General features: G+C 40.0%; 1 protein-coding gene across 3 annotated transcripts in view; it reads right to left on the bottom strand.

Annotated features, from left to right (window-relative positions):
* The window catches only part of ptbp2a (polypyrimidine tract binding protein 2a), a 61,177-nt gene that overhangs the window by 1,423 nt on the left and 47,527 nt on the right, over positions 1 to 12,227 (bottom strand). For all 3 annotated transcript variants that reach the window (XM_060922030.1, XM_060922031.1, XM_060922032.1), the window contains 5 exons: positions 7,409 to 7,521; positions 5,938 to 5,971; positions 5,423 to 5,515; positions 260 to 476; positions 97 to 174 (listed from right to left, as the gene is read on the bottom strand). In XM_060922030.1, the coding sequence (XP_060778013.1) occupies positions 97 to 174; positions 260 to 476; positions 5,423 to 5,515; positions 5,938 to 5,971; positions 7,409 to 7,521 (535 nt within the window). The remainder of the gene's footprint in view (positions 1 to 96; positions 175 to 259; positions 477 to 5,422; positions 5,516 to 5,937; positions 5,972 to 7,408; positions 7,522 to 12,227) is intronic.

The following is a 12,227-nucleotide window of genomic DNA, read 5'->3' as shown; positions in this document are numbered from 1 at the left end:
ACATGGTTAGTAACAAGAGCCAAAACATTATGAACAAAATCCCAGTGAAGCATTAACGAAATGGCTCTTTTTACTAAATGCACAAACAGAACTTACTGGAAAAATTTGAAAGCTTTCACAGTGCCTCCGGAGTTAGTGAACAGTACTCTGAGGTCGTCTTCAGTTATATCTTGCCTGTAAAAGGAACAAGATAATGGGTAAGTATTTTTAAAATCAGAACTAAAGACTGACAGGAGCTACGTTAGAGAGCTGCACTCACGGGATGTTTGACAAATGCAGGGTGGCAGAGGGAGGGAAGATGTTCTGGAAGTTTTTGGAGCCAGGCTTTTTGAAACGATGTAGAGGAGAATTGGTGAAATCCTTGGTGAGGCCTTGATCATCCAAGCCATCCCTGGGTAACTGAACCGTCTGATGCTTGGACAAGGTCACACGGATGATTTTTGAATACATCTTCTGACCATTAAGATGACTCATTGCTAGAGATATACAAGACAAACATGAGACAAGCTTGCCAATTTAAATATCAGGGTTCGTACACATTTTAACCAACAAATTTCCATAACTTTTCCATGAGTTGGCCACAAGTTTCCATGACTATGCATAACCTTTAAAATGTCAATATTGGGTGTGCTGTATGTATACTTTTGACCCTGTGTTGATTTCAGAAAACCCAAAGAAAATTAAAACTTGTGCACCAAATTCTAGTGTTGTTTTTTTAAATTAAAGATGTATGCTGTACATTCTGCCACAGAAAAAGAACAGTTCAAAGAAATGACTGAAAGCCCAAATATTGCCATGACATTCATGTCACTGTATGTAAACTTCTGACCACAACTGTATATATATGCCAAAGATTATGTAAACCATAGTTAGTACAAAGTAAAAGTGTTTAATAGAAGCAACGATGCAACCAAAATGTGCACACCCTTAGAACAAAATTAAAAGGAATTTTCCACATTATAACCATTTAAGTTTATTTATTCAGTAACTACAGTGAAACTAATAGGAAAGGTGTGTTGTCGTAGGGATTCACGAATGTGAACCTAGACATTTAATGGATTAATAGGGGTTTTCTTGAGTTACATTCTTTCTGCTTCTCTTATTTGGTGCTGCATTCACTTCATTCCTTCTCACTTATTTTGTCTGAGCTGAAGACTGGAGTCCATCGTTTGCGTTGTTATTCGATCAACATGTTCAAACATCAAATACGCATGTTCGGAATAAACAGGATACAAATGTTATGGCTGCTTTCACAATCTCGCATTCTCATTCTCTTCTTTACCTTGTTATGAAGATAGTCCAAATGTGCAGAGATATGCACACTTGCGTTCACCCCACGCAAATCTTGTGGCTATCTGACTATCGGGAAACATGGCCTGGAACAACTGGGCTGTATCCTCACATGACTTGAAGGAGTAGTGACTTTTGATTACCTTTAGCGCCCAGAATATCTCCACAGTAAGCGAGTCATTTCTAGTCACAGCACTTGAAAACGTTCCTTGTCTCAAAGACGAAGTGGCAGTAATGCAGGTAGACGTCGGCGTGGATGTCGTCGTGTGAGGTTGAAAAAAAACCTGCCGATTGAGTTTGCTTGGTGGGCAGCGACTACAGCTTGGTGCTTAGAGCCTTTGGCATGGCTAGTAAGAGCTGCTTCTCCCATGTTAGCTATGTCGAATATTTTACTGCACAAGACACATTTGGCTCTTCCAGGGTCCTCTACCCACTCCAACCACGATTTGTATTTTTCGGCATGAAACCAGACATTATTAAATGTACATTTCCCTGGTATTGTGTACTTTGTCTCTTGGCATAGTACAAGCCACGCGATCTGATCTAAAGACTGAGGGAAGTTTACACTGTATCTAGGCAACGCACGTCCAGGGATGTGATTTGGGGCTGGTGAAATTATCTGAAAATTTTAGCCGGGGGTCTGGGGGCCGCAGGCCCCCAGCTGGTCCAGGGCAGCGCCCTGGTGGGGGGACAAAGTAGTCAATGAACCAAAGTAGTCAAAATTTTGAAATGCAAGGTAGAACTGATAATGTTTTATCATATGAGACGATAAAAAGGTTTTAGAAATCTCAATGTAAACAAAACACGTCCGGACAAAAAAAAAAAAAAAAAACTTTTTCTGTGAAATTGACTCATATACAAAACTGTACAGTGTTCACTCACTTGAGGATTTTCATATGCAAGAATAAAAATCACCTTTTCACTAAACATTCACAAAAAATGTGTTTGCTGAATCCATTCGATCCAATCAGAAGTCTGTGAAGAAGGCAATATCTCTAATATTTCTACTCATATTTCTGAAAGGCGGGGTACACCCTGGACAAGTCGCCAGGTCATCACAGGGCTGACACTAGACACAGACAACCATTCACACTCACACCTACGGTCAATTTAGTGTCACCAGTTAACCTAACCTGCATGTCTTTGGACTGTGGGGGAAACCGGAGCACCCGGAGGAAACCCACGCGGACACGGGGAGAACATGCAAACTCCACACAGAAAGGCCCTCGCCGGCCACTGGGCTCGAACCCGGACCTTCTTGCTGTGAGGCGACAGCGCTAACCACTACACCACCGTGCTGCCCTTAATTTTTTTTTATTGCTGTAAATTTTGTTAATTATGCCTTAGATATCACGGTAATGTGTAAATAATGTAATGTATCTACATTGGTTGTAAATTTAATTAAGTTCATTTCATTCATTCATAATTATCATACTTTTTTAAAAAATAATTTAAAAAATAAATAAATAAATTTAACAACCTGGCTGATAACACACACACTGAAGGCTCAATCCCGAATCACTTCCTCCTTCTTATACATGTGCCCTACACAGGGGGCCCCTGTAGTCTCTCTAGTGCACTCTATATGCCTTATGGAGCGGTTTGGTCTTCAGCGCAACAGATTTCCTCTTCATCAGCGCGGTGGAGCAACAGGACAGGGGGCGTTTCCAGCTGCGCAGCGCTCACTTTCACTTAGCCTGTTAGCCAGAGCAGGCAGCTGCAACACATATTTTGACTTTCTATGTAGCCAGAAGAAGCTATACATGCTCCAAAATAGGATTAAATTATAAATAAATGGCCTTGACAGACTTGTGTTTAAGCGGTGCGTTAAAGCTCTTGCTAGCTACATGGCCAAGTAGCAACAAGCCTGAGTGTAAAGTAACAGAACTTCACTGCTACTAGCAAGCCGTGCTAACTCAGGAGCTAGCTCTGGTGTCGGGTCTGTTCCCTGAGCAAATGTTCCAGTCATTTTACACCCAAAGTGGAAATATTTCCGCGGACTAAATGACGAACAGCATCTCCTCCTCTCTTTCCTTTCCTCTCCTCTCCGCCCAGCGCGCCGGTACGTGAACTCATTCCGGGTGACCGTCACCCAACCTCTCGCCTCCCTAAACACACACAGCCCACTAGCTCGACCCAGACAACCGTGTCCTGTCAAACACACTCGGCTCTGCCACGTCGGACAAAACGCACACATAAAAAGCTGAGTTTGTTCGTGACCAAACGCCACACACTCACAGATAACACGCTGATGCGTAGAGGGGCCTCCAGCAAGCACGCCATCTCTCTCCCCCTGAGCGAGAGACGATCCGCCCCGACCTGAACAAATGTCTCACGGTATTATGTCCAACGTCTGTAGCAACCTCTTTCTCCAACCATTCCCAGCGGAACTTGTTTTTCCACTATTCTGTCGATTTCTTTAACTCGATTTGCATCTTTACGCTCGATCACGGAGGCTGCCATCTTTCAACTCTGTTTGAAGCGAGCTTACGTACAGCTATCTAACAAGCGTGTTCATTGGTTGTTACAGAGCGATGGGCCAATCACGTACCTCATTTCATCTCAATAACGGAATTACTGAAAGTCGGAACGAATAGGATATGAATGCAGATATTTGAGCGAAAAATCGGAAAAACTTTTTTTTTTTTTCAAATTTTGAGGTGAAAAAAGCGGAATTCCGCGAATTCGCGGAAAAATCACATCCCTGCACGTCACACGTGATATGAACAGTGGCCGGAGAGGGGGAAAAAGCGGATCAGTAATGATCTCCGCACTGGCCGGTTAATCAAATCAACACGCACGATTTTCTTATTACAAGTTGTTTACAATATACAATAACCAATTTTATATATCACACTGTCTGTTCACAAAGGAAGGCAGATAAATTCCATAACTTTTCCAGCGTGCTCGTGTTTCCAGAAGTATTCCAGTCCTGGAAAACAACATAAATCACATTCCATAACTTTTCCAGGTTTTCCATGACCATACGAACCCTGAAATATGTTACAAGACACCGCAATTGTGAAAAAACGGTCCTATTCTATACTACTTTTACATAGCGCCTACAAGCACCAAATAAACTGTACAGATGTTAAGGCCACATGGCCTTTATCTGCTGTACTGATTGCAACTGATAAATCTGGCAGATGTTCACCGATTATGCATGTGTCTGAGCATTTACAAGTACACTTCATTTTTCACCAGGTGCTACTCTTGTGGAGCATTCATATACGATTCCGTCACTGCTTTAGTAAACAGGCTACAATATGGCAATGCATGTGCTTGTACAGAAATGTTAACATGCATTACCACTGTGACAGTTTTTTAATCCAATGAGATTTGCACTCATAAAACCAGTGACGGATTTAAAAGTTTGAATGCTAACCAATGCCAAAGAATATTGCATCGGTCTCAAAGACACAGAGCACTGCCACGGAAAGGAAGAAAGCTGCAGTGGAAAAATTGATACTCAATTTCACCACATTAATGACCCGCCCAAAACAGTTAATCAAATAACTGCTCATTAACTCTTACAATCTGAATTAAGCAAGTGCCTGCAAAATTACTGAAACCTGTTTTCAAGGGCTCAAAGAAACTTTAGCCAAAACCTTTGTCAGTAATAATGCGAGACAACATAAAAGGTGAACTCTGTGTTCAAGGTGTTATGTTTCCAGCTTGTACAAGGAGGGGGTTGAGTACTCCTTATTTTAAAAATTACTGGTCTTGCAGCAACTGCACATTGTGTTACATATACCTACTGCAGTTTCAGATATTTGCAGCAATTTAACATTAAGGAGCCTTATAAGTGCTTAAAAAAAAAAGTCACATACACTCAAGGTTTCATACAAAGCAATGAACCAAAAGCTCCAGTTGTCCCCTTTTCTTCTTGAAAAGTCGTTAAAGAATACAACTATATCAACAACTTTGTTCCATCCTAAGTGAAACAATGATAATTGGCTCCCGCAATAACTGCATTTAAGCAACCATCTACACTAAACTATTTCCATATTTTCCAAGTAGAGGGAAAAAAAAACAAACAAACTGGTGACCATGACAGTCTTTGGAAATGATTCCTGTTCCCTTTATTAACTGCAGCCCTAACAGGGGGACACAAACAAGAAATGAATCTTACCAAGTTGGGCCTGATTCATATCTGCCATCTGTATCAGCGCACTATCTTTTTTGTTGTAGAGGATCTTCACACGCTGCACATCACCATACACCCCTGGATTACAGCAAGAAGCAGCAAGAGAAGCAGGAGGAGGAGGAGAGGAGGATGGAGAGGGAGGAACAGTTAGCCTTTTAACAGGGTGAAACTTAGAGTGGAGAGCTAGATTCATCACAAAGAGAGACAGAACATTTTCCTAATGAAGAAAACTAATCACAGTTTAAAAAGAAGCAAAAGATTCAGATTCCCTCAAATAAAAATACATTTAAATATAAGCTCTGAGATGATAGTACATGCAGAAACATGCATGCCTTAAAGAAAATCAAAAAGCACTTCAACAGACAGAGAACAAAAAAAGAACTCAAAACTAACAGTAAGAGGCAACAAATGTTATTGTTAAATAAAAAAAAAAATATATGGGGGAATAATAAACAAAAAAACAAAACCAAAATAAACGTAGAGTGCTAACAAGAACATACCGAAGAGGGTAAACAGACTTTGGGGCGTAACCATCTTTAGAAGGAGAGAAGAGCAAGCAGCGTGAGACAGGTAGAGAGAAGAGTCGAGAAGAGCGAAGATGAACAGATCATCCATAACGGAGGGTGGTTTCCCGCAGAATGGTGAGGTGGTCATGGATCATGGGTCAAGGTAGTTAATTTGGGGGCAAGTTCATCCGAGGAACATATTTGTTCAAGCAAAGAGCATGAACAGTGAGGTGTGGTCAGGGTGGGGCAGAATCAGGAAGGGCAGAGAGGAATGAGGAGGGAAGGATTTAAAGAGATAGAGGGGGGAGAGAGGAGAAAATGGGGAATGATTGGGAAGGGGGAAAGGGAGACAAATGCAGAATAAAAAAAAAAGTGGGGGACAAAAAATATACAATACAGGTCAGTACACAGGAAATGCAGGAGTTTGGTCAGAAAATGGTTGCTCTATGCAATTACAGAACATACAAGCAAATAATTGTGCCAATGTAGTTACCCAGCATGAGGGTAGGATACATTACTTGAAATAAAAAATAAATAAAGCGACAAATAATATCATCATGGAGGGCAAAAGCATGCAACAGACTTAAATATAGGAGAGGCTTAAGAATGGTAGACTTGAGATGCAAGTAAATAGTCAAATTATTCGTCGTGCACTAAAATATGGCCAAATTTCCCGGAACTGCCATGCTGGTGTAGACTAGAAAACCACCATTGAGTTATGGCACGAACAGAGAAAGCCATGGCTGATTGGGCAAACACTCTTCGTCATCACTAAGAAAATACCACATTAAACCTTGGGAGATTTTTCAGAAGGTTAGTTACCACTTTCATATTTTCTACAAGTTTTCAGGCTCCAAAGTGAGAAAGGGCCAGAAGCGAAATGAACTTAGATTATGGAAACATTTAAAAACAGTTTCATAAAGCAGAGAGAGAGAGAGAGAGAGAGAGAGAGAGAGAGAGAGAGAGATAAATAAAGACAGTTAGAGACAAATGACTCATTTTGAGAAACAGCACAATTTAAGGATTAGGCAGGGCCATGAATAATTTCTGGAAGAAAAGTAACTTTCAGAAAAGACAAATGACAGGCAGACATGCAAGCAGAATGTGTTAGCTTAAATATGTGAACTATTGTCATTACTACATAATGAGCAGTTTGGTACTTGAAATATTTCCAATTAGGTAAATCAAAAGGTCTTCGGCACAATGATTTTTTTTTTTTTTTAAATCTACCGGTAAAACTAGAGCTGAACTGCAATAATAGTAGAAGTTAAATGTCCCATGAAGAATCCAACCAAACAGATGCAGTTCCAACCAGCCTTACTGCATTTGCTTCTTCCATTGCGCATTATACTGATCAAACATGGACACACAGAACAATGGCATGACTAAAATACAGCACAAAGCTATGTAGATTGAAAGGTAATGGAAGCAACACCGATTGAGAGAGGCATAAGAAAGGACTAACCTCATCGTTGAGATTGCTAACCAGGAGCACGCCGCTACCCGAGTGTCCAGACAGAGCCACTCGACCTGCTGCCGCTGCTGCTGCCGCCGCCGCACTCAAAGGGCTCAGCGCACCTGCAGTTACACAAAAGAGCTCAGAGGTGTACAGCCAACAGCAACACTGCTACATCAGAACTGCTTTGCAAGCGGTATAAATGGCATGTTCTTCAAACCATGACTTGATGATAAACTTGGTATTTAAATAAAGAGAATTTTTATTTTATAAATGGATCAAATTTTAAACTGGTGTATTTGGATAGGAAGGAGTCTTATGAACAGATCTCTAGCAAAATACTCCAACAGAAAAAGACAAGTCACATCTAATAAATGTTTGGTTAGGCATCATTCACAACTTGGATTCATCCCAATTTGTCAATAGGGGGAATTTCTTCTCTGAATGGCCATAATCACAGTATCCTGAAAATACAACCCCAATTCCAAAACAGTTGGGATGCTGTATAAACTGTAAATGTTTAAAAAAAAACAAAAAACACCCAGAATGTGCCAATTTGCAAAATCATGGAAACCCTATATTTCATTTAAAATAGTACAAAGGCAACATATTAAATGTTGAAACTGATTTTTTTTTTTTAAAATATGCTCATTTTGAATGTGATGTCAGCAACACACTTCAAAAAAGTTGGGACAGGGGCATGTTTACCACTGTGTTGCATCACCTTTACTTTTAACAACACTCTGTAAATGTTTGGGAACTGAGGAGACCAATTGCTATAGTTTTGAAAGATAAATGTTGTCCCATTCTTGCCCGATATACAATTTCAGTTGTTCAACAGTTCAGGGTCTCCTTTGTCATATTTTGTGCTTCATAATGCACCAAATGTTTTAAATGGGAGACAGGTCTGGACTGCAGGCAGGCCAGTTTAGCACCCAGACTCTTACTACGGAGCCATGAAGTTTTAATACGTGCAGAAAGCAGTTTGGCATTGTCTTGCTGAAAGAAGGAAGGCCTTCCCTGAGAAAGATTTTGTCTGGATGGCAGCATATTGCTCTGAAACGTGTATATATCATTCAGCATTAATGATGCCTTCCCACATGTACAAGCTACCCATGCCATACGCACTACCGCATCCTCATACCATCACAGATGCTGGCTTTTGTACTGTGCACCGATAACAAGCCGGATAGCCCCTCTCCTCTTTAGCCTGGAGGACGTGGTGTCCATGATTTCTAAAAAAAAAAATTCTACTTTTGATTCATCAGACCTCAGGACAATTTTCCACTTCACCTCAGTTCATCATAAAAGAGCTCGGGCCCAGAGAAGGTGGTGGTGTTTCTGGATATTGTTTATATCTGGTTTTAACTTGCATTTGTGGATGCAGTAATTAACCGTTTTCACAGACGATGGTTTTCTGAAGTGTTCCTGAGCCCATACATTGATTTCCACTACAGATGTGTCTGCTTTTAATGCCGTGTCACCTGAGAGCCTGAAGATCACAGGCATTCAATGTCAGCATTCAGCCTTGTCTCTTGCATACAGAGATTTCTCCAGATTCTCTGAATCTTTTAATGATATTATGTACCATAGATGATGTGATCCACAAATCCTTTGCAATTTTACATTGAGGAACGTTATTCTTAAATTGTTGCACCGTTTGCCCACGCAGCCTTTCACAGAGTGGTGAACCCCTCCCCATCTTTACTTCTGAGAGACTCCGCCTCTCTGGAATGCTCTTTTTATAGCCAGTCATGTTACTGACCTGTTGCCAATTAACCAAATTAGGTTTGTTTGGGTTTTTTTTTTTTTAAGCATTACACAACTTTTTCAGTCTTTTCCCTTGTCCCAACTTTTCTGAAACATGTTGCTGACATCAAATTCAAAATGAGCATATACTTTTCAAAAAAACAAAACAAAATTTCTCAGTTTCAACATCTGATATGTTGTCTTTGTACTATTTTCAATTAAATCTAGGGTTTCCAAGGTTTGCAAAATAACAGAAGAATGCGAAGATCATGATGGTGTCTCAACTTTTTGGAACTGGGTTGTAAATTTTTGGGACATTTAAGGTGTGACTGAAATAATGTTCATATCTCATAACAGTCTGAGCAAATCAATAACAAAAGCCAATACCACCTTTAAAAGTGATTGAGACACAGCGTAAAAGATTTAACTAAAAACCCAAAAGGTGTTAGTATTGTTTATTTCACCATTGAGCAAACCTTTACACTCCTATGGAAACACATTGTGTGCATTGCTCGTTAATTGAGAACTTGAGATTCAAGATGGCCTCGAATTATCCAATCATGCCAGGTTTCAAATGAAACATTAACTGCAGATCTTATCATAGAACTTTACACAAAACATGCCATAAGACTAAAAGTTACACATCCAGCATCCCTTTTTTTTCTGACCACACCCTCTCATTCATCTTTGTTTGCATGTGTTTAAAAAAAAAATTCCCTGGTTCTCTCTTATGTTTCACTTGGAGCCTACAAATTTTAAATAAATAAATAAAGATAGCCCACCCCCTCAATACTGGACTTCTAAAAGACTGACCAGCATGGGACTGAATAAGCCTGTGTCCTCAGTACCACACATCCACTTTTTTTTTTGTGCGCGCGCAGTGGTCGAAATACTTTTTTTCCAGTGTTCTGCAATACTGCACAGTGTCAAATTTTTGTTATGCAATTTGGAAATATTTTCTGCAAATACACAAGCCTCCATACTACACCCTTCTCAACCTAATAATGCCTATATTTACATCATATCTAGCTTTACAACTCATAGCATTACAGTAATTCTTTATTCTCTCACTATTTTTAATTTCAGTCTTCACAGATCCTTCTCTGCAGCAAAGTTAGCATTCCATGATACCTCCACAGGTCTTTCATCCCCCTCGCCCTGACACTACGGGCTACTACAACTTGAAGTATACCAACTAATTCATAAATGTACTAGTTATCACACCCACACATTATCTTTCCACACAACATACTAATAAAGGTATCACCACAATAAAAAATAGAACACAACTGTTCAAGAAACAAAACATTCATTTTCATGTTACACGTCATGTTACATTTTGTCAAGATTAAGTTTCTAGCTTGAACAATAGATTGTTACCCAAAATGTACTTCATTCAGTGTTTGCATCTGCAACCTGTAGTTTTAAATTGAAAGCAAGGTTTCAATTCTACACTCTGTTACATCTTACGATGAGGCAAAGAATTGATGCCATTAAGGAATAAAACCCAACTGGCAAATGGAAAGACGTTTGGGTTCATGGTGTTTGCCTGGCTTCTAAAGTGCAAGGTCATGAACTGAACGACTGCAGGGGCTTCACTGCTCTAAACTAACAGCAGAGAACTGGGTACAAACTAATCATGGCAGAACTGAACCTATGAGCTTTGTCTTCCAGGGCAACTGTTTTACTTTGGGCTAGTCTGCACCACAGGCAAGACAGCACTAGTAAAAACAATAGAACATGTACACAAGACATGTATTAGTGTAGCTTGGTATGAGAAAACAAAATATTCAAAAGTATCTATGAATAAAGGTAAAATACTGTTGCTGTCTTCAAAAGGAATATATCATCAGTATAATTTTGCATGATTCAACAATGCAATATAGACAAACCTATACAATTTACCTACATGTATCCAACTATAACAGCGACCGTCTTCATTTTTGTCACCCTCGCGGACACGCGATCTGTCGCTGTTGTTGGAGTCACGCTGGCTGCCGGTTTTGCTGAGATACGACAAAATCGTCCTTGTTTTCTTGCCGTTTTTGTCGGACTCTTGCCCCGAAGAAACAATCCTCTTCTTGGGAGCCATGTTTGTTGTGCCGCACTGAATTTTGGGAGATGCATGGCGGAAACTGCTGAGGTAGTTGTCGAGTCCTCCCGGCGGGTATTAAAAGTGACGAAATCTTACATCGGAAAATGGCAACTGCCCTTATTTGGCTGTCGTCGCCTTTCGTCGGTATTACGTAAATATTGCTCAACTTTGACCTGGAAAACGCCGTCAGGTTCGCACGGCGCAGGTTTCAGTTTATTTACAGCGCCGCTAGTTTGCTAAATTGAGAACCATTGAATCCCGAGCCTGATTTTTTCATTCTGCAAAATTGCAGGTTTTTAATTTTTCTTCTGCAATCTTGAAAATCTCATTATCTCTAGAAGCTTTATCCTGTTCTACAGGGTCACAGGCAAGCTGGAGCCTATCCCAGCTGACTACGGGCGAAAGGCGGGGTACACCCTGGACAAGTCGCCAGGTCATCACAGGGCTGACACATAGACACAGACAACCATTCACACTCACATTCACACCTACAGTCAATTTAGAGTCACCAGTTAACCTAACCTGCATGTCTTCTGATGCCGTGTTACATATTTTATACACCAGTGTTCGAAATACCTGTCTGCAGTCTGCATTTTGCAGAATGATTTTCAAGATGTCCAAAGACATCTTGAAAATCATTCTGCAAAATGCAGACGGGTATTTTGAACACTGGTGTGTAAAATATGTAACATGGCATCAATGGATAATAACAGAACATTATTTTGTTTAGAGATAGAAACGATCATTTGTATTTTCTATTAAATTCACCGGAGTTTCTCTTTACTCCATCATGGCAATTATACATATATTCTTATGCACAAGACAAGGTTTTGTACAATCCAAACTACCAAAGACTCTCCCATGCACAATACTACACAAGACAAAATTCAGAACCATCTATATTGTTTGCACACAACTATTAAAAAAAAAATAATTTTTTTTTTGATATTTAAATGCAGGGATGGAAAAGTTTATTAAAAATAA

Source organism: Neoarius graeffei, chromosome 5 (assembly GCF_027579695.1).
Source record: "Neoarius graeffei isolate fNeoGra1 chromosome 5, fNeoGra1.pri, whole genome shotgun sequence".
Taxonomy (NCBI): Eukaryota; Metazoa; Chordata; class Actinopteri; order Siluriformes; family Ariidae; genus Neoarius; species Neoarius graeffei.
The sequence above is the reverse complement of the archived record's forward strand: the minus strand, read 5'-3'. Positions and strand labels throughout refer to the sequence as shown.